The sequence below is a fragment of the Mercenaria mercenaria genome, chromosome 15, assembly GCF_021730395.1.
Source record: "Mercenaria mercenaria strain notata chromosome 15, MADL_Memer_1, whole genome shotgun sequence".
Taxonomy (NCBI): domain Eukaryota; kingdom Metazoa; phylum Mollusca; class Bivalvia; order Venerida; family Veneridae; genus Mercenaria; species Mercenaria mercenaria.
The window spans coordinates 64,697,190-64,719,889 of NC_069375.1; the positions used below are offsets into that span (position 1 = coordinate 64,697,190).

Here is a 22,700-nt window from a genome sequence, read left to right on the forward strand (position 1 = left end):
GATAATTTTCAAGGGGGACAACCTACTATGATAAGCCAGCCAAATATAATAAAAGCTGGGGATACTTAATTTTAAGGTACTGGAGGGGTACTCCCCTCATTTTAAGGGGTCAAGGGTTCTTCCCCCCCCCCCCCCCCCTCGGAATATAAGTGTAAAATGTTCGCCTCTGGGGCGTTTTGGGTCTACATTTGGAGAAAATATTATTTCCAAAATAGTCGGGTGCAACCTAGATGAGTATAAGTCACTACTAAGCCAACAAGGATGGGGTTGGGGTTCGGGATCGGCTCGGGCCGCGATCCGGGCCTGTTACACAACAGGATGTTTAACTACGCGACACGAAGACTGTAACTGTGTTTTGTACCAGTTGTAGAAAACCGTGCGAAGATTTTCTATTAATCAGCCATGGATTCTATTTCTTTCTTTGGAGGTTTACATTTAAAGTCATAAGCTTCAATGGCGGAGAAAGATCCTATGTGGCCCTCTGTACATTATTTCAGGTAAAGCGGGAATTTTGATATTATTTTACTTTTAGTCTCTTAAAATTGTTTTGTTTAGTCTCATTCCTCTAATTAACCTACATTTCCGCCTACCCACACATAGCCCCCTCTCTCTCACCCAACCCCTCCCCCCCCACCCACACACACTCCAGAGATGTAAATATTTATATTTTCTATTAATTGTCTTGGTGCTGTGTGTTTGTGTCTTAGATTTTTGTGTCATTATTCACCCCATTCCTAAACCATACCCAACCCCCACAAACAAAGGCATACAACATCATTACCAAATCGTATTTAGTTAGAAGAAACATCAGAATATTTCTGTCCTAAAACACTGGCCCTATTACAAAATAATAAATATTTTTCTTGCGTGACTGTTCAAGCAAGGTGTGGAACTCAGGTGAGCGATCTAGGGCCAACAAGGCCCGCTTGTTGCTATACGTAACAGCACTTATCATTAAGATAATTATTTGTATTACATAACCTGTTAATTTTTCTTCCCTCAAAAAATTAAATATACACTTGTAAGGTATTGATATTCATAGTGTCAAATAGGAAGTGCGACATTTAGCGTTGGTGTTGCGACATATAACGGTGGGCAAATTTTTGCGACATTTGACGTTAAAGCTGCGACATTTAGCGGCAGACGATTTTGCGACATTTAACGGTGGTTGCGACATTTAACGTCAACCTTGCGACATATAACGGTGGTTGCGACATTTAGCGGCGTTGCGACATTTAACGTTGCCACACTGTGTGTAATATGAAATAAGGCAATGCCTCAATCGGGAATCGTTGTAGTCCATCAGCTTGCCCAGAAATATGCATTTGTATCAATTTAAAGGTAAATTTTGGAATAAAAAACAAAACTGCCCATATTTGTACTGATGTGCAAGACGTTGCGGTTCAGACAATTATGTGGACATTTATTACGCATAAGAAAAAAACTTATTCTTCCAAAAATTCCGAAGTCAGACGCTCTGTGCATGTGCCGGAGACCACATCTTTTCATTTGATAGTATATCTCATTCGGTATATATCGCATGTTACCGTAGAGGGATCGATCCTCTAGTAATAGTCAAGCTTATGGTTTAATGGCACTGGTATCAAATTTCACTTTCGCTATAACCCCTCCTCCACCCCTCATTCATAACTATATTATGAAACACTTTCGAATAATTCAATTGCACAGGCCGTTCTATCCATAGATACTCCGACATATAGATAACATGTTATCTGTGTACAGTCATAAACGTCCGGGTTTCAGTTTTAAACGTTTTGTTTGTTTTCGAATTGGAATTAAAAGTTATTTTGCAGATCTTTTTCATCAGGTAAGAGCTTTCATTTTTGCTGTTTAAATTTAAAGAATTGTTTCCAAAGTATTTGTAAACAGAAAAACAGTATTTCATTTAGTATTTACATGTAAACCATGTATACTATATCTACATGTATGTAGTACATGTACAAATACAGCACTTTGCTGCATTCACTGGTGTATTTAAAACAACTGTTATAAATATTAAACGATATGGAACGCCAACCGACACTATTTTTTTGTTGGGACGGACCTTTATAACGCACACATTATAGTAAAGTGTGCTATACTAAATTAATGTGTACATAAGGTTTAGGATTGATTTAAGATGTATGTACACGATATTACAAAAATGTGATAAGTACAAACGTACCTGTTTGCGTAACATGTAGATAAATAAGTTTTATAATGAAAACACAAACAGATCTAATAATAGATGTTCTTGACCAGAAAGGACAGTGCCAAGCTATAAACATCTATATTTAGCCTTTTCGGAAGGTGTCCATACGATCATGTATTATTTTCTTGATTTCACTTTGTTGCAGAAGGTCGGTGGTTTTACCCAGGTGCCCGCTCGAGATGAAATAATGCACGGAGGAGCACCTGGGGTCTTCCTCCACCATTAAAGCTGGAAAATCGCCATATGACCTAAATTTGTGCCGGTGCGACGTTAAACCCAACCAAAAAAAAAATGACAGTACCTACAATTTTACTGATATAAAGTCACTAGTGTAAAGTGTTTTCTTGTCGACTTTCAAATCTTTCCTCTCTATCATATATCATATCATAAAAGACAAATTCCCAGAGCTTAGTGACATTAAAGCGTGCCAATGAATAAGGTCAGACCACGGCGCACATACGACACTGATTTAATTAGATGAAATGGTTGCGTTAGCCGTTTATCGGTTAATTGCTATTTCAGAATGTCAGTAAAGAGGAAAAAGCTTCTGATTGATACAGATGCAGGAGTTGATGACGCTCAGGCGATCCTGATTGCTCTTCAAGACCCGGATGTTGACGTCATCGGTATCACGTGTGTTATGGGAAATGCGGACGCCAAACAAGTTGGTTTGAATGTTCTTCGGATATTAAAGGTCGCAGATAAGCTTGATGTGAGTACTGCTTTTGTATTAGAATTTTTGGTGAAAAAAAGATTGGGTAAAATGTCCTAATCCAAACAAAATGCGAGCCTTGCTTGCATCGTCATTTTTAGAAAGCCACCTAGCTGGCTTGCAGAGGGTTGTTAGCGATACCAAGGTGCAAGCTCGTGTCTGGTATTATGCTCCATCCTTTTAACATAATCTGAATTGTGTCATTGTTACTTAAAACCCAGCAAATTATTATATAGAGAAGCGAGCTTTACACACTTGTAAATGGCAGTACATAATTTCCAACATATTATAATAGGGTTTCATTCTCGACGATTTTTGTTACAGCTGCAAGTCTCGTTTCTACGGCAAGCAATAGTGAACAGTTTCGCTTTTTTATGACAGCTCTAAAAAGAGATTTTATAAATTAAAAAAAAATAAGCTTAGAGATTAATTAAACTCCAGTTTCCTTAGAAGTTTAGCCTTGCTCATACTTTAAATAGCACCAAGCTAATGTGATTGTTTTATACTTTTTTTTTAATCAATGTGTTGTCTACTTTACAAAGATCCCAGTTTTTGTTGGTTGTAACGATCCGTTGCTAGGCGACAAGAAACCAGCGAGTGATTATCACGGATCTGATGGTTTTGGAGACGCACCGGATAAGGAAGCCCCGGATGAGAGTCTCCTTCAGTCGGAACACGCGGTCACGGCTTTGGTCCGATTGGCAAAGGAACATGAAGGTAAAGCTGTCTACATGTCGAGAAAAATGAAAAAAATGTAGGTTTATTGGAATTACTATATATGGACTCGGGGATGCATCGTCTGACTCCTTGCCGGAGTTCGAATCCGTATAAAAGCGGATGTTCTTTCTATCTGTCATTTGATTAATGTCAGCAAGTCTTTTGAGGGTTAAAGACATGGAATCCTAATATGTGCAACATAAGCTTAATTGATAACGTATAATGAAGAGAACAGCATGTCAGACAAACTTAAGATGCATTCCTTTAAGAGTTATCCTGTCACGATTGTGGTGCATATCATGCTTAAGCGGTTATTGTCGATCAAGCGTTTTTAATTTTCTTTAAAAAAGGAAAGTAGTAAGTGACGAGAAATATTGATTATTCATATTTAATATATACCGCCTTCCATGGTGGTCATTACAAATAGACTTTTCGTAATTTCAATCAAAACTAGTACTAAAACAAAACAATCAGTATTTCTAACATACGGGTATATTCAATAATAGACAAACACTTTATTTTTCCCCCAGCATAATGCATATTTTCTTTTTACTTTCCAGGGGAGATGACTCTAGTTTGTATTGGACCACTGACAAATGTTGCCATGGCAATTCGAATGGATGGTACCTTTGGTTCCCGGCTCAAAGGCTGCTATATAATGGGCGGAAATCACGAAGGTGGTGAACAGAATTATATTTTAATAAATTATAGTAGCTTGTTACGTTTTTTATTTTTCTAATTATCGGATTAACCCTATATTTTTGTTCTGTTATTCTGGTCCCACGAGGCAGCGAAAAGACAAAAGTCATTCAGGCATGGAAAAAAAAGGTTCTAAGCGAAAATAGGTCAAGTAAAACATTTTCGTGCGTTCTGCCTCATTCGAAAAGGCGCAAAACAGAAAGACGTTGTGTGAAACTGTTTGGTCTTTTTGTTCTTTCAAGCGTAACAGAACGGACGTCAGGTGTGGCGTTTATTTATCCCCCCGCCAAAGGCGGAGGGGATAATAGAAATGCTCTCCGTACGTGCGTGCATGCGTGCGTGCGTCCGTCCGCAACGATCTTTGTCCGGAGCATAACTCCAAAAGTACTGGAGGGATTTTCTTCAAACTTCATACACTGATAGAACACATTGGGAGGAAGTGCAGTGTGCAAGAACAATAACTCTACCTTGCCTATTTTTTGAGTTATTTCCCTTTATCTTATTTTCTTAAAAAATTTTGTCCGGAGCATAACTCCAAAAGTACTGGAGGGATTTTCTTCAAACTTCATACACTGATAGAACACATTGGGAGGAAGTGCATTGTGCAAGAACAATAACTCTACCTTGCCTATTTTTTGAGTCATTCCCCTTTATTAAATTTTCTTTAAAAAATTTGTCCGGAGCATATCTTTTTCATGCATGGAGGGATTTTGATATATCTTGGCACAAATGTTCAGCACCACGAGGCGGAGTGTCATGCGCAAGAACCAGATCCCTTGGTCTAAGGTCAAGGTCACACTTAGAGGTCAAAGGATACAAGAATGAAAACCTTGTCCAGAACATTTCTTCTTCAGGCATAGAGGAATTGTGATATAACTTGGCACAAATGTTCACCACCACGAGACAGAGTGTCATGCACAAGATCCAGGTCCCTAGTTCTAAGGTCAAGGTCACACTTAGAGGCCAAAGGTCAGATACAAGAATGACTTTGTCAGAAGCATTTCTTCTTCATGCATGGAAGGATTTTGATGTAACTTGGCACAATTATACACCATCATGAGATGAAGTGTCATGCGCAGTTCCCTTCTTTAGAATTACTTCCCTTTGTTGTTACTTTAAATAGCTTTTATTGTAACTTTTTCATTACTAGTCGTAGCGAAAAATCGAGACCTTTTTTCTGTAGTACAACATGCATGCTGCATCCAATTTTGAGGTGTATTTTGACCAATCTCTACCTGGTAAAGATTTTTGTGTGGACTTACAATTTTTTTTTTTTTTTTTTTTTTTTAAGATTAACTTCCCTTACTTGTTACTATAAATAACTTATATTGTAACATTTTTATAATTGACCGTAGGGAAAAAACAAGACCACTTTTCTGTGGTACAACATGGATATTGATTTCCAATTTTAGGTGTATTTTAAGATATCTCTACCTGGTAAGGAGTTTTTTTGTGGACTTAGAAAAACAAAAGACTTACAATGATTACTAAACAACCACAAAATTAAAATTCCATTTGCAAATACAGCTGCTAGAGTAAAGAAATTTGCTGTGACGGGCGTATATTGTGACATTCTGGCACTCGTGTTCCCTGTTAGCTTTCCATTCCTTCTTTTTACAGTAGCCATATAGAAAAACATCATAGCTATACTGTTCATGAAAATTAATAAAATTTAGCAGTAAACCACCTCACCACTGACTTATTCTTTCTTCCACATCTTTAAAACCCCTGAGGCGGACCACAACTAAATGGTTCTTCAAAGCTTTCCCCAAAATTAATACTTTCAGACACTATCTTGCCAGGAACTTTAGACTTCAATTATAATATGCCCGGCGGGTTGATTGGCCATGTCGAACATGGCTCTTGTTTCTTTTGCAGGCGCCGGAATAACAGAACGCAGTTGTCCAACACAGAAAGATGTAAACTTCCGTCAACAACTGTCTAAAATATGCTAGTCTAAATTGGTTCAGTTTATATTCAGGTTAAATCTTTATAATGTGTTCTGCAATTTTCAGGAAAAGGCAACATGACGACCTCAGCAGAATTCAATTTTTACAGTGACCCAGAAGCCGCTTACGTCGTTCTTAACCAGCTTAAATCTCCAATCACCATAGTAACCTGGGAGACATGTGACAGACATTCGTTGCCTTGGGTAATTATTATAATATGCAATTTTTTTATTCGTTATTTTTTTTCTTTTCTTAACTGATATTTTTTATATGCTAGTGGGGGCTTATTTTGAAAAGTCGTCAAATTATTCTTCTTGCATTGACCTTCGATCTGACTTTATGAATTTGATCTTGAATTGATATAGCTAAAGTGATGCGTTTTTGAAACTTTCGGAAAACCCTTAACAAATACAAGGGTTTAAGGTTAAATACAATATTTTATCCAATGGCTATACTGCATGTCACAGTGAGATGATCTGAAGTCCTGCGGGGTCAAGGTCGTTCTTAGACGTAAATTATCAGATCTATAAGCAATTTGTTTAGGTAGATATAGCCTTTATGTGAGTCACTACATACACTTTTATGTTAATAAGTATACTATTCAATGAGATGTTTGTCCTTAAAACTCATCTCTGCAATAATTTTTGAAACAATGGGCACAAAGTTTGAATAAAACCCTCGACTCTGGAACTTACATCTCTTCCAGGACTGGTTCCAAACCTTTCATCATTCTCAAACAGTATTTGGGTTGTTCCTGTCAAATATTGAGAAAAGCGTCATTTCAAATTTCTATCAGCCCTTTTTTGACCAAGGCATTTGCAAAAATTACGAAGTCGTTGACCAGTATGCTGTTGCTTCGGCCATATTTGATGATGTCATCATAGAGGGAGACGCTGTGTATGCGTCTGTAGAACTCAGATCACCGTTGACTCGTGGGCAGATGGTCGTTGATTGGTCGAATGTAACCGGAAACGAACACAACGTGCGCATTGTCAAAAAAATTAACACTGAGGTGATTGAAGAAAAGTTGCAAAAAGTTGTTTCTTAGCCTAGTATCTCAGTGAACAATAGATACTTTGGAATTTACTTTACATATGAATGACAGTGTGATTTACATAAGTCTCTTTCATTTTGTATCTATAGAAGCGTACAAAAATTTAGTTTTCACTTTATTTCGCAGGAGTTTTATCACAAGTTACGCACCAACAACAATCGAATTACGAATTTTCTTCGAAAAGTGGAACAACTTTCAGTGAACTATTCTATTGAAAACAAGTGGGGCTCTTTCATACCGTGTGATGAGGTACTTGTTGCATGCTGTCTTAATCATGACGTCATTAAAACATGTCATGACGTGTACGCAACTGTTGAAATCAAAGGTCAATATACCTGGGGCCAAATGGTTGTTGACTGGAAGTCGGTGCTTAAGAAGGAGAACAATGTGAAAATTGTCACTGATATAGAACAGTCAGTTTATGAAAATGTTTTGATGAAACTTGTACAAGGTTAGAGATATATAGCGGAACAAATTTAGGACCCTCAATACATTCACCATTTTATGGAATACGGCTTGGAATATGCCAGTTACCACTTGTTTATTTTATTTATTTATATTTTTTTTGCTATCTGAATTTTCTTTGTCATTTGCTAATTGCCATTTTCCATATGCTTATAAACATTCGGTCATTTCGAGCTGTCATTTACTGATTAGAAATTGCTTATTGCTAATTGTCAATTGATAATTGCGTTATTGTAAGTTGCTAATTGCCATTTGATATTGTAATTTTCTTTATTGCTAGCTTGCGTCAAATAGTTTTTGCCATTTAGCTTTGTTTTTGACGAAAATTTATCTACAACATTAAAAGTTATGTATACATGTGATTTTTCCACTATAGTGATACTCTCGATTTTACACTATCCGAAGAAAGTACCTGTCGTAAAGTAATTACTAGTTAACAAATAGCAAGTGCTAATCGACATGCCCCCCGCTCACAATCAACAAATTGCTGTCAGCAATCGCCAAATGTTAATCAGCATTTGGAAAACAGCAAATGACAGCTGGCATGTCAAAACTCCCAATTAGCAAATGAATATCAGCAGTCAGCAACTGGCATTTAGCAAGCTGACTGTATTTATCAGTTATCAGTTAACAGAACAGAACAGAACATATATCTTTTACATGTTAAAATGGATTCGTATGCGATCATAGCATTTTTCTTGGTTTGTACCTAACGCCATGTGCTTGCATGAACTACTTTGTAGACCGAAGATTGCCGAAAAAGCGTACGAATTTATACTAATCAGACGAAATTTGCCGACTATAATTACCTGCCCCCTAGTGTAAAGAGGGACGGTTCCGGATTTATGCTTTTTCTCGATATTTAAGGTGTTTTCTTATAGATGGTTATCATAAAAATGTAAAATAAAATAATTCAGGGAAATCTATGCAGTATTGTGTTATAACATCATTCGTGTAGTCGGTAAGGTAATGGCAGTTACATGGCTTTGTGTCCAATGATGTTGTTTTGTTCAACTGAACTGAATGTTTTTGTCTGTTTTGTTTTTTCAATTTCAGTTATGATCTACTTTTTTTACTAAGACAGATATCATTAAGTGTTTGCCTCTTTATTATACATATTGAAGCGACATGATATTTGAACGGCGAGAAAGTGTACATTATATCAGAATAAACATTCATGGAAATGATTTTGATATATTGCTTTGCTATATTGGTACTGCTGTAATGGTAGAAAAAAAAATGAAATAAATACTATATGAAGCAAATATATAAATTATTGATGCGTACACATGTACCGGAAGCCTTGTTCTGCATAAATATGTATGTTCACATATAGAATGACAAGTCTCTAATTTGCTAGCAGAATTTTAAATCTATCTGTAGAATTTTCACTTTTTGACACTTTCACAAATGAAGATCTATTATCTGGTCTATGTATTGCTGTTACGGTACTTCCGGCGTGTAAAACACTTCCGGTTCCGGCAGAAGAATCACTTCGTATACCTCTTGGTCTTCTTCGTATAACAATTTTATTGCCCGGCTTTGGAGGAGGCTCCATTTCCTGCAAGTAATAATAATTTTAAAAAAGGTCAAGTACATGTTTACAAGCTTCATTCTGCATTATTTTATTTAAGAAGTAATCTTGTCAAAATTTTTGTACAATAGGCATTTACATTATTTGTGTTTACATCCAAGTCATTTGTACAATGTACATGATCCATCCATCTAATTCTCAGGAAATTGAAGGAAAATAATCTAAAAACAGTAGTCGGACACATTCGGAAAAACTACTCTACTAGCAGTGTCCAGAGATATATCCCTTGCATTTTTTTCTGAAAAGCTGAACAATATTGTCTGTCATAGCATTCTAAATCTAAGATAAGTAAGTTTATTTCTTGGTTATTTTATTTAGTTTGCCATATGACGAGTTTCCAACGTAAATGAAAGAGGAAGACCCCAGGCACCCATCTCATGACTAGTAGTGTTTCCGGCAAGGATGTGTACCTGGATTGAATCTTTTAACGTTTAGAAAGTCAGCTGCTTGACTTTTTCGAGGCTTCGAGCGCTGCAAGCACTTATACTGTGAAGCCAACACCCTTATACTATCCACCACGAAAAGTAAAACAAGAGGTTAATATTTTATATGACAGAATATCTGGGCTATGTCAGGTCTGCTGAAAAAATTATCTTATAGTTCAGTTGTCTTAAGAGTTAAGAATAATTATGATAAAAACAAGAGCTGTCTCCATAGGATGACACATGCCCCCGATGGCACTTTGAATGAATAGTTATGGCCGATGTTAGAGTTTAGGACCTTTGACCTGGGTCTTGCGCGCGACACTTCGTCTTACTGTGGTACACATTCATGCCCAATAATTTTAAAATCCATGCATGAATGACAAAGATATGGACCGGACACGCCCATCAATGCACTATCATGATATATGACCTTTAACGTATAAGTGTGACCTTGACCTTTGAGCTACAGACCTGGGTCTTGCGCGCGACACGTCGTCTTACTTTGGTACACATTTATGCCAAGTTATTTGAAAATCTATCCATGGATGACAAAGATATGGACCGACACAATGCACTATCATGAAAAATGACCTTTAACGTCTAAGTTGACCTTGACCTTTGACTACGGACTGGGTCTTACGCGCGACACTCGCCTTACTGTGGTACACATTATGCCAAGTTATTTTAAAATCCATCCATCGATGACAAAGATTTTGGTCCGGGACACGAATGCAGTATCATGAAAAATTCCTTTAACGCAAAGTGTGACCTTGACCTTTGAGCTACGGACCTGGGTTTGCGCGCGACACGTCGTCTTACTGTGGTACACATTCATGCCAAGTTATTTGAAAATCCATCCATCGATGACAAAGATATGGACCGGACACGAAAATTGCGGACAGACAGACTGACAGACCGACAGACCGACAGACTGACGGACGGTTCAAAAACTATATGCCTCCCTTCGGGGGCATAAGAAACAAAAGCAAATTATAGATATTTTGCAGTAGTTTAGATTTATATTTAGTCACTAAATTTAGTTTCCGTAGACCTAAACACAAATGTATGATTATTGACCTGTTGACGTCATTACTGTATTACCCGTTATTTATTCAAAACGGCTAAATTAAATACTATGGTAAACGGTAAGACATATAACACATATAAAACAACATCTACAGAGTACTGATCATTTGAGATAGCCTGTCTGTTGAGCAGCTCGATATCAACATCTTTTGTTTTATTTAATAAAAATGTATCCAAAAAGGGATTTGTCGTTGAATAAAATCATTGGAGTTCAGATGCGACGGAATCATCACGAGGGTGAAGCCCGAGCGATTAAATGATACGCATCTAAACGACAAACAGAAATTTTATTCAAAAGAAAATCAATGTTTGAGATCATGTCGAATGTACAACGTTATCAAAGATTACTGTGTACATTCTTGACGACACCCAGCAAATATTGGCCTGCTCTATGTGGGTTTCTTTCAGCGCGCCGCTATTACGTTTGACAGTATGGCGTAATAATTGTGACGTACAAACAGTGAATTATTGGATAATAACACACGATTTCAGGTCTTCTTTGTATAAAAGATAAACAAAAATCGGATAGCGTTAGAACTGATATTTGATATGGGTGCACACGGTAGTTGTTTTGACGATATTCTAGCAAAAAAGTAAAAAATGTACATATTCTCTTAAAAAGAACTTTACCGCCCATTTAAAATAATCAACTTTTCAATACCGACCTGCTTAACTGACAAGCTATCTTAAATTATTAGTACTGTTAGTATATTTCTGATCAAACAACCACTAGCAAAACTCAAATCCACCATAAATGGAGCAACCTTCACACGTGCGTAATCACAAATGTTAATAAGCATGCTCGTGTAACATTCTAATACACTGTACACAATCTAAACATATCTCTTAAAAGTGGTTCTAAACTGGTGACCATCCTAAATATGAAAATGAAATGTTTCTAGAAGAAGAATAATAAACTTTAAAGTGAGATCGGTGTTGAAATCTGGTTGTCTTTAAACTAAAATATACTGAAATATGGCCATTTTATCTATTTTTTTTTCTTCCATTTTCAACGCCGTATTTTCAAGATAACTGGATTATTACTGTTACATTTTTGGCACGATGATTTGTTACATATTTTCGCGAGTTTTTGTCTCCCTTTGAAGAATATATAACATTATGCTCTGAAGCCAGTCCATTTGTATCTTACTTACCTTTGGATCATATCTAAGCTAAACATAAATTTCGAGTTAAAAATGAACAACAAAAAACGGCATTCAAAATGAAGACGAAGGTAAATGAAACAGTGAAATACGAAAAAAGTTAAATTCCTTCCAGATTTGCTTCTTAAGTAAGGAAATTTGTTTGCTGTGACGTATCAATCTGACTAAAGTACTTGATCTTCTAAACGAAGATCTGAGAACGGCCTATTCACATTCGTCTTCTGTATATTTTGGATTTCCATTATTGCTATTTTATGTTATCCAATCAGACGACTTGTTCGATTGTCAAAGGATAAGAAAAATATGCGGTTATTCCAGGACTCGAACCCGGGACCCTCGTTACAAAGCAAGTGGCCTACCGACTGAGCTAACCGGCTATCTAATACATTACGACATAAGAATTGTAAATATCAAAAGTCAATGCTACATGTAGATTTGCAAGATGTTGTAAGCTAGGCTCTGATTGGCTAGCGAAAGAGCCGTCAGAACGAGGCAATGAATAGGTCGTTTTCAGATCCTATGCGTAGCGTAATAGGATATGTACTTTAGTCAGATTGTGTGACGTATATAACTGAAGATATAGCTACCAATTTAATGTAAACATAATTAGTGAAAATAATAAACACAGTTTTTTCCCTTACGACTGATATCATAAAACATTTTGCTGATCGGCTAAAAACCAATAAAGGCTCAAACCTGTCTTTTTTTTTCAAAAAATAAAAAATAAAAAAATAGAAAATGTGTTCTCACCTCGACTTGAAGCCGCCTCAATTTGGAAACATTTGGAACAGTTTTTGGGTTATCCTTTCGGAGCCATTCCGCTACTTTCGACTCCAGCTGTTTAAGGTTTGTCTCTGTCCTATACTTTTCAAACCTTGTGACAGGTCGAGACGTCGACGATGTTTTGATATTAATTTCGTTGGCAAATTCTAAATGGTCAGTGTCATCTGAGCGACTGATATTTTCTTTCACTGCACTTTGAATACGTCTGAATGTTCTTGGCATTGATTCTGGCAGCGCACCTGAGAAAGGAGGCGTTTTCTCCACATTGCTTCCATTTTCGTCATTTGTAACTTTCACAGTATCCAACTGTTCATGAACACCGTTCGGAACATTTTGTTGTGCAACAGTATCAATTTCAAAGTGATGTTCCCTTGGCGTCCTAAAAGACACACTTGCATCATGTTCTACTTCCTGTTGGAATGAGCCGCCGGTATCAGTGGCGCCCGCCATGTTCGCAGCCATGAGAAGAGTCTGAGGGAGTCTGATCGAATGAACATGACCGTTCGACTGACCCTTACGGGTATTATTCCGCTCTTGTTGGTGTGCCTGACGCCTTAATTTTGACCGCTCTCTGGCCCTTATCATGAAAAACACACTCCCGGGTCCTTCCATATCCAGCAAAGGACCCTGGTGATTAAAAAACAACTTTTCCGCAATCTGAACAGACGTTTCCGGTTTCTTTTTCATATTGTCTTCCTGTGTGGGTGGGGGATTATGTAGCAAGTTTAATTTCATTTGTAACAATTTAAGTAAAGGCACGGCGTCATATTCCTTCAACACAGACGTTCGTGTGGCTAATTTCTTCTCTAAGTTTCGTCTCATGGTGTCTATTGTTCTTTGGTGCTTCTTCACGAACAACCGTTCATAATGCTTCATCTCTAGGACAAGGACTTCCGTTTTTTCCGTACAAACCGCTGTGGTCATATAGGTGTCCATGTCCATCAAAACTTCAATCTCACCTTAAAGCAGAAATAAAGCCTGAACATTGTGTTGCCATAACATGAAAGAAATCATCTTACTAGTCATAAAGCTGAAATATTTTTTAAAATTCAGACCACTATTTAAAAAGATACAGTAGTATGAAATCTAAGGAAATGCCCGATCACGGAGGCAATCACTTTTGTTTTAATAGCATCACTTAAACAATGATGATTTATTCACGTAGCAAATACCCTTGTTAACAAACATATTACTTTAGTTCTTTTGAGTTCTAGAGGCCAGATGTGGTACTTTGAAACACATTATTATGCTTTATGGAAAAAAAGATCTTTTTACGGAACCTCTTTTCATTTTAAAGCTGACTTTGTAATTTTTTTAACTTTATCTTTTTCTTCAAAAATACTTAATAAAAACAGGGTTATCGTGCAATTCTGCCAAATATGTATAGAGAGTATATTAAATTTGAGAGACGTTTTTCAAACGAATTTTGAAGCAACCAAATATTGACCTATTTTGAAGGAAAATATACCATCGTAAAGGTATTGAATTGTTTTTTTAAGGAAATATCAGGGTTGGTATAATAGAATAAATAGAAATGTGTAATTTATTACATTTTCTATGGTAAATGTATCATTTTCCTATATAAATCAATGTAAGTATAGGAATAGGATTTATCAGTTACTGATAAGATCGCCTAAAAGGAGAATTGTTCAACATGAATCAGTGGCAATTATTGATATAAAAGACCTGATAGAAGAATTAATAGTAGAACATACTTATCTTTCCCATTCATTGTGTTTTACCACTTCCTTAATTATTATTCTTTTATTTAGTTTTTGCGCTATACTTTATCTTTTTGTTCCAAAACTGTGACAGCACCCACCGAAACCAGACAAAACCTAGTAATCATTTACGTTAGAAGAAAAAGAAACCTTATTTGTAACGAGATATTATCACCATTGTTCTGGCATATAGAACTTCTAAACAAATAAAGGGGTTTTAGTCCGTCTATTTAAGCATGAAAAGGGTGCTCGGTAGCAAATAAATCTTCCTTTGCTTTGTATCAAATAGATACATCTTCTCAGAACTGTAATACACAGCCAGACCCATTTTTGTCCAGTAAAAAAATGAAATTTGAACAAAAATAGCGGATAAAGTATGAGAGTGACTAATTTGTAATGAGTTTTTTTTTTCCCGAAAGAATCTGAAAATCGCTTTGAAAAATGCTATCAAAATGGGGCGGGGGGGGGGGCGGTGTGGGGAAAAGGATTATTTTCTCCCAGCCGTTATATGAATCACTGCCGTGGTAGTGCTGTTTACTTAGCGTATTACTGCCCTGCTTCAAAATAGGGGTAACGGCGAGTATCAGATGGATTTTTTTACGGGGGAGGAGGCGTTGCTCAGAATATCTTTAAAAAATTATTTTTGGATGTTCTTACTGTATCCGGACAATCTTTGAAATGTTAGTATCTGAAGTTTTTTTTACAATTCTGTGTACCTTGATATTTCGGAAAGACATATAAAAGTCTAGCAATGCGAAAAATCTCTGTTTACTTTCATCATAATTTTTATACTTGTAACTAGAGGTGCTTTTGAGAAAAGCGCATGTCTCCCACAACTGCCTAATCATCTTAATAGTAAGTCTGTCTTTATATACTGTTTACTCACAGAAAATATACCTTTGATTGTTTTGGAGTAGGTATTGGAGTAAGCGGACTATCGAATAAGTGTTGGAGTAAGCGTGCTGGAGTAAGCGTGTTGGAGTAAGCGTGTTGGAGTAAGCGTGTTGGAGTAAGCGGCCTATCGGTAATTCAAAGGCCATGATTCAAAAGTGCATAAGCCGATTAGGCTAGTTATTGAACTTGGCTAAGGACTTGTGGTCAAACACATTTTGTTCAAGTTTGGTGAAGATCGGATTAGAAATGTTCGACTTAGAGCGCGGAAGATTTGAGACAGACAGACACACATTTATACACATACACACATACACACAGACAGGAGTAAATCAATATGTTTCCCATCCCACACCACTGTGTGGTGGGAGACATAACTACTTACCAAGTGACTCATTTTTACCAAGATAACACATTTTGAGCAGTTTGGGACTACTTTCTTTCTTCTTCTGCGACGGCGGAAGATTTTCTACTGCATCTTGTTGACGTTTCTGTTTCTTCTCTTTAATCAGTCTAAAACAAATGTTATTTTTAGCATACATAAATACCAAACCTAACATTTATTACCTCCCTTTATAATTTTGGTTTCAAAGAATGTTTGGTGGAAATAAAAGTTATGACAAAAATATCTGTATCAAAAGAAAGTACGTGGATATGATAGGCTAAGATGAGATAGCAACAATTAATTAAAAACTGATGGACCTCCTCTTGTAATGTCCCTGTCGAAAGCTGACTGCCCATTAGGTCATCTGATGTGTCAGGCAATGGCATTTTCATACAGATATATACAACTTTAAAACACAGATTTTACAATTAGATTCATTAACCTGTTTAAAGTAACGACTATATGTTGAAACTGTACTTCGAGTTGAAATATTTACTGGCATATTTCTGTCGTAAGATAAATGTTAACGATAACTTAACAGGTGGCAGTTCTTGGAAGTCTTAAGGCTTACCTCTAGATTTCATCTTACTGGTTGGAATGCCAACATTAACTAGATAACAAAATAATTCTGTCGATATTTGTCTAGTTTTTACGTGAATCTTCACGCAAACTAAACAGGTCATCTTACGACAGAAACATGCCATTGTAGAATTATCAACGTCAGACCTGTACAGATACTAATGTACGGCATACATGACGACCACCTAGGGCTATGAGTTCGGAATTCAACCTATTTAGAGATGCACTACAATCAACTTACTTTTCCCGTTCATCCTCGAGTAGTTTGTAAAGTTTTGGATATTGCTGCACGTGCTGAGAGGTCTCGCATCGTATCTCCACTTGACCACTGTAATATTTTACATATATTTACAATACATGACTGGCATGTGCAGTTATACTGATTTCAGGAACGTTTACCAGAAAATGGAATGAGAGCTTTTGGAACTTGCTAGACGCCCTTTGACACAGTGAAAAATAAAACATTATCATCATCATCAGAAGCAGCAGCAGCAGCAGCAGCAGCAGACCAGCAGCAACGCCACTATATGCATCATCACTGTGACATGACATAAATTTCAACTTAATCAAAGATACTTAATCTTGAGACGAAATATTCTGATAATACTGGGAGGAGGCATATAGCTGTCAGCTTTGCGAGAAATCCAGTCCGCCGACCGAGTGTTCGAATCCAGTTTTTGGCGGAATTCTTCAGTAGTCGCATATTGTTATCCACAAACTCCCCACAGAGATAATCTCCCCAAGTGGTTAATATAACGACCGCTGATGAAATTTTATGTTTGTTTCTTTACTCAACTAATAAGCCTTATTTCTCTGGTAATAATAATTATCTAAAATGGAACAATGGAAAAAAGCGATTAATCTAAATTTGTTGGTACGCGGCTTTTTTTTACTGCATTCAGGCGAGACAACTACATTGGACGGCGTTCAAATGTTTTTGATGAAAACTCTCAGAGCTGCAATTTGGTTCGGTAACCTTTGATGTAGACTATTGCTCGAAGTATTTTATAAGGTAGCAGACCTGTAACGACAATCGGCAAATTACGTAAATCTCCGTATGCGTTTTCGGCATTCTTCGGTTGCTATGGAAATCTATATGTGATATATTTAAGTAACTGCCTACCGACATTACGTATTCACACGGAAATTGCCGAGTGCCATGACGGGTTCATTACAATTAACATACCTGATGATAAAGTATATATTCCCAACGGTATCACCTTGTTTAACAAGCACCGAGTCGTAGGGAAATGTTTCTTTATACATCGCCATAGTTAGCTGCTTCTTGTACTTTGGTATCCAAGAAGAGAAAAGGCTATTTGTTTGGATGAAATTTTGTTTTTCTTCAAATTCCTCCGCGAGAACATCTCTTACTGCACGGTTGTAAAGCGCCCGATCTACCACGAGTAGGTCCGTTTCTTCTTCGGCAACAATCGTAGCTGTCCGGACTGCATCGTCAGACACAAGCGCCACCTCGCCGAATGGAAAACCGGAACCTGGAAGCGATACACCAGAAATGTAAATGTAAACATCATTCCAGTAAACAAAGTAGCCACATTAAATATATATGCTAATTAATATATAATTATGTATTGTGCTGTAACGTGCGCAACGTCATAGTTTATATTTTAGCAGTTATAAATATAAAAATCCAGATATAACCTACGAAAATTTCGTGTCACTTCCCGTTCTATCATTTTTTTTTTTAAACATAATGACTTTTGTATATAATATTAGAAGCGTCTTAAGTACGAAGCCATGTAATAAGCATTGCGAAACAGGATGAGAGGGGCAGCTCTAAATAGGTAAGTCCCGAAATAGAGTCTTTGAGAATTCGAAGAGAAGGATAAATATTAAAAATTTTGAAAATTAATCCCACATATAGGAATGAAAAAAACTATAGGTTAACTAATAAATGAGTGTTAATGTCGTAGGCATTTAAGAAACAAAATGAATTTTTCATTGCCAATGCCTTTATATCGTGAAATGACAGTCTTAAAATATATAGTCTTTCATCACTTCCCATTTCGCCTATAAATTACACTTCAGTATGTGATTAAACAGTAACTTTTCTTAAAGCTTCGATTTTAAACTTAGTCTAGCGAGTGGTTTTCTTCGTTACATTTAAATATTTTCTTATTAAGTATATAGGCTTTAATAAAATCTCTAGATGAGACGGTTGTAATTGTAATATAAAATTATGTTTATTTCACTTAGTGTTACTATAAACTAATAACCGATTTTTTTATGAAATACAAGTAGCGAGAACTGTATATACAGATTGAGAGGTTCATGTAAACTAAATTTAGTGGCAGCCATTTTAGTTCCAACGCAAGACAAGTAAAAAATACTATACCAAGACTTGTGACAAAGTTTCCCAGCTTTGATCGGTCAAGTTCACCGTCTTTGTTGAGTGTTCCAATGGAGGAAATCGCTGACTTTTCATCGGAACCGCCCGAGCCGCCATCTTTGTCCTTATTTAAGATATAGATCGAGATTTTTCCCGCCAAAATGATATAGAAACTGAAAATTGGACAAAATATCTTAATTGACATTTAATTATATGTTCTATGTTTTGTTCCAGTTTTCAAAATATCATCAATTACAACAGCATAATTTTCAATTTTGTTATAGACTTTAACGAAATTACCAAAATCTAACTAGATCTAATCGAGATCGTATCATCATCATCATCGAAATCATCATCATTATCATCATCATTATCATTATCCTCATCATGACCACAAAGACCATCATCATCTTCATATGCATCATTATACATTGAGCAAATCTGAGCCGCCAGATTTTTGTTCTTATAATTATATGAGTTATATCGAGAATAAAATTAATATTGAAAAAAAAAATGTACAAATAAGCATAATAATTCCGCCACCTCTCTACTCCATTTCTGGACATGTACCCTGAACCATGCTTTCTTTTTTCTTCCCCTAATACATGACACTTTATGAATAAATATCATTTAGCAAACCATCAAAAATATTAACGTTTTCAGAGAGCAATCGTGGACTGTAACTTATTCTAAATACGCTGTTTAGTACGAAATCCTGTTAGGGCCAGCCTACCACAGTGTTTTCGCCCGCAATGCACGACCGCAACGTTACAACATCATGCGCGGCACTTAGATGCAACAGCATGCCTCAAGACCTGACAACCGATGCCATGCATGCGTGTGGCATTTGTACCATGTAACGTTTCGTCGACTAGTCGCATCCGACAGTGACATCACATGTTATCGTTCCATTTTAGCGCATACCGCTACCACAGGTGGCAGTAACGTACGTACCTAGGATACAGTATGGGTCCATGAGCCATATGCACTTAAATGTATTACAATTATAATGTTTTCTTAGGAAAAAAATGACAAAAAGCCATTTTGAAAAAAAATTTGCTCCTGTGACAATGAGCCATGAGAAAGGTAGATATGAACAGTTTGACATGTGCATTGCTTCCTGGTCCGTATTTTTTTTCAAAAGAATATTTCCTTATCAATTTTTGGCCGCCTTTTCGGCAAAAGATTAATCTTTCAGAAAAACCTTACTTACTGTCACCTGTGACCGCTACATGCGATACAATGATATTAACGTAGCCATAACAGGATTCCGTAGTCTACGGAATGTGTCTGTATGTATATATTACACTCTTTTTGTATCTTCATTCGCGTACACTGTCTTTTGTCAGCCAATTAATATATCTCTGTTTGCTTACAGTTTACTTCGTTATGTAGTCTATAACAAAAACATTTAAAGAAATCTTTACTCTTCAAAGACAAAAATGGGCATCTCTGGTTTCTTGAGCCACACTTTCTGAGTCTAATAGAATCTTCGCTAGTTTTAAGAAATGATTAAGGATAAAGAAGGAAATTTTAATCTTAGATTAGAAAAGCGACGGTTCAAGTGAAAACAAAAGCAGAAACTATTACCAGTCTCCGATCTCTCCCTGTTTTATGATGATGTCATCTTTTCTGAACTTCCCCAGGCTGCAATTACGCACGATGTCCTTAAGATAGTCTGAAAAGCAAGGATTAATCATTCGTACTTATTTATGAGGACTGACAGAATGAAATAACGTAGCACTTTGGGCAAATCTCTAAATCCTATTGTGAACGTTCAATTTGTTACATACTTGAGTATTTGATTTATGTCACCTTAAACAACGCGTTTAAAGTGATTTTGGGTCCTATATTACAACGCATGTAATTGGCAATAAATCTAAACGGAGTTCAAAGTGACATACACAATTTAAGGTAGTAGTCCTGAAGAGACAATCAGCAATTTCCGTGTAATTTCGTATTCTCGTCCCGCAATTCGGAATGCTTCGGACGTAAAGTATCTCAATGCGCACACAACTTTCCGTAAAAAAAACCCCGGAAATTGCCGAAATCGCATACGGATAATAACGTAATTTGTCGACTGTCGTTACGGAAATATTCATTTACAGAAAGACTAGACAGTCTCATTATTCTCATGTCCTCGTAAATTTACTTGAACTACGTAGCTTCGCTACATAATTACAAAAATAAAGGTGGATGCAGATGTCAAAACATATATACGTAAGACTGAAATATAATAATTAAAAAAAAGTCATCATTTCCACAACAAAATGTAAAGTGTAGTCTGTCTTTTAATAAAATATTAATTGCTTTATACTAAAATAGCCCAAAGGCATGTTTACCAAATGAAATATTTTAAATAGCATCGCTTGAATAATATATCATTAAAAGTTTCTGTTAAGACAGACGGATGGACGGTCAGACGGACACTCAGAGGAAGTCATTATTATTACGATGAAGACAGAGACCTTTAAAAACTTCTTCCTTGTCATGAACTGATAATAAAAAAAATGCAGTAGTATTTTTTATATCCACACATACTCGTATGTTGTCAAGAAAATTTATAACGTATACAGATGTTTACAAAAGCTAGCCTGTTCTTTTTCTTACATATATATTTACATAAATTGAACATTCTTTAGAAAGGGTTAAGGGTTTTGAAGTGTTTATTTATGTACTATATTTTTCCTACGTTTATTTGTGTCTTCAAAGTGCGGGGTTTATTGGATTTGTTAAACAAATTTGGACAAACACTGATCCAAAGTCAGACAAAAGAATAGTTTAAATATGCCAAGAAGGCATTGACGAAGGTGTTAAGGCTTAAAATGTTTATGTTTGAAAGGATGTTAACATACTAGAGTTCAGACATGTATGAACTATTGCACTTTTAGTGTATTGATTTAATCGAACACGTCTGTTCCATTTGATATGACTTGTATTTTCCTGAAAAGCTGTCATTAATTCAATTTTATGACTGATTTACTTTATTTTGCTTTGGTTTAGATTCTAAGAATAGCCGATTTGTTAACATGAATCTACTTCATAAGTTGTTTGTGAAACCAGTGCTCCTAAATTCAAACATAGAAGCGGGACCATGGTAGGTAAGTACAATCAGGGGGAAAAAAAGTGAATTGAAAGAAGTGAATACCACTGATCAGTGACTATGGAAGAAAAAACACGAAATTATTATAGACCAGTCGATTAAATTTTAGAGTAATATTTCGACACTTTAGAAAACTTAGAAAAACAAATGTATGGCTTAAAGATTATAAACACTCAAACGTCTTTACAGTAAAATTAAAACATCATACTAGTGTTTCCCACCAAGACTAGTATTTTGAATAATAATTTAACAGGCGATTAGTTTAACAGTCTGTTAAAGTTTCGAACAACTGGGCCCTGGAATACAGTCATGTACACAAAAACAGGACTGTTAGCAGCACAATCACGACGCGTATTAAATCTTTAGTCCAGTATTTATCTAGTTTGTGACACTGCTCATTACATGACAAACGAACAGTAGGATCAATTCTAAATAGATCATTACGCATGTAAACAGCTTCACTGTTACCATTTAGACAATGAACAACATTGATTAGACCACATTAAAGTGCTTTACATTGTCATTCAATAGTATCGACCTATTTGTTTTCAGCTTTTTTTTTACTCATGAAACCACTAACAAGGTCAACTTACCAAATGCGTAAACATTGTTTTTTCCCTGAAACTAGACCAATTTCTCACAAAGCCATTTGCGGTTATTGCTTTGATTTAGGTATATAAATGAAACAACGTTCTAAAATAACAAAATAGTTTTCTTTATCATGTTGATACAAAGTAAATTTATAAATAATTTTGTCAGGTCGGATGACGGTAAGTATAAGTTATTCCCGCTGTAATCAAAGAGTGTTGAAA

At 36.1% G+C, this 22,700-nt stretch overlaps 2 protein-coding genes across 4 annotated transcripts in view; one reads left to right on the top strand and one right to left on the bottom strand.

The window, feature by feature from the left end:
* Positions 1-1,682: 1,682 nt before the first annotated feature.
* Positions 1,683-8,995, top strand: LOC123556845 (pyrimidine-specific ribonucleoside hydrolase RihA-like). Of its 2 annotated transcripts, none has more exons than XM_053525468.1 (6): positions 1,683-1,828; positions 2,735-2,924; positions 3,467-3,641; positions 4,202-4,318; positions 6,356-6,492; positions 6,996-7,426. In XM_053525468.1, the coding sequence occupies exons 2-6, from the start codon at positions 2,736-2,738 to the stop codon at positions 7,335-7,337; spliced, it is 960 nt and encodes a 319-aa protein (XP_053381443.1). In that variant the 5' UTR covers positions 1,683-1,828; position 2,735; the 3' UTR covers positions 7,338-7,426. The 2 variants fall into 2 exon arrangements, with proteins under 2 accessions (XP_053381443.1, XP_053381444.1); XM_053525469.1 differs by lacking the exon at positions 6,996-7,426 and adding an exon at positions 7,470-8,995 and having other exon boundaries at positions 1,684-1,828.
* A 160-nt stretch (positions 8,996-9,155) lies between these two features.
* Positions 9,156-22,700, bottom strand: part of LOC123556827 (uncharacterized) — a 42,811-nt gene continuing 29,266 nt past the window's right edge. The window contains exons 3-9 of one of the 2 annotated variants that reach the window (XM_045347865.2): positions 20,376-20,463; positions 18,792-18,958; positions 17,622-17,931; positions 16,677-16,763; positions 15,857-15,984; positions 12,827-13,818; positions 9,156-9,369 (exon numbers count right to left, since the gene is read on the bottom strand). In XM_045347865.2, coding sequence (XP_045203800.2) covers positions 9,157-9,369; positions 12,827-13,818; positions 15,857-15,984; positions 16,677-16,763; positions 17,622-17,931; positions 18,792-18,958; positions 20,376-20,463 — 1,985 coding nt within the window. In that variant the 3' untranslated portion in view covers position 9,156. Of the gene's footprint in view, positions 9,370-11,682; positions 12,086-12,826; positions 13,819-15,856; positions 15,985-16,676; positions 16,764-17,621; positions 17,932-18,791; positions 18,959-20,375; positions 20,464-22,700 lie in introns of those variants that run through there. The other variant, XM_053525467.1, reaches the window with a different exon arrangement.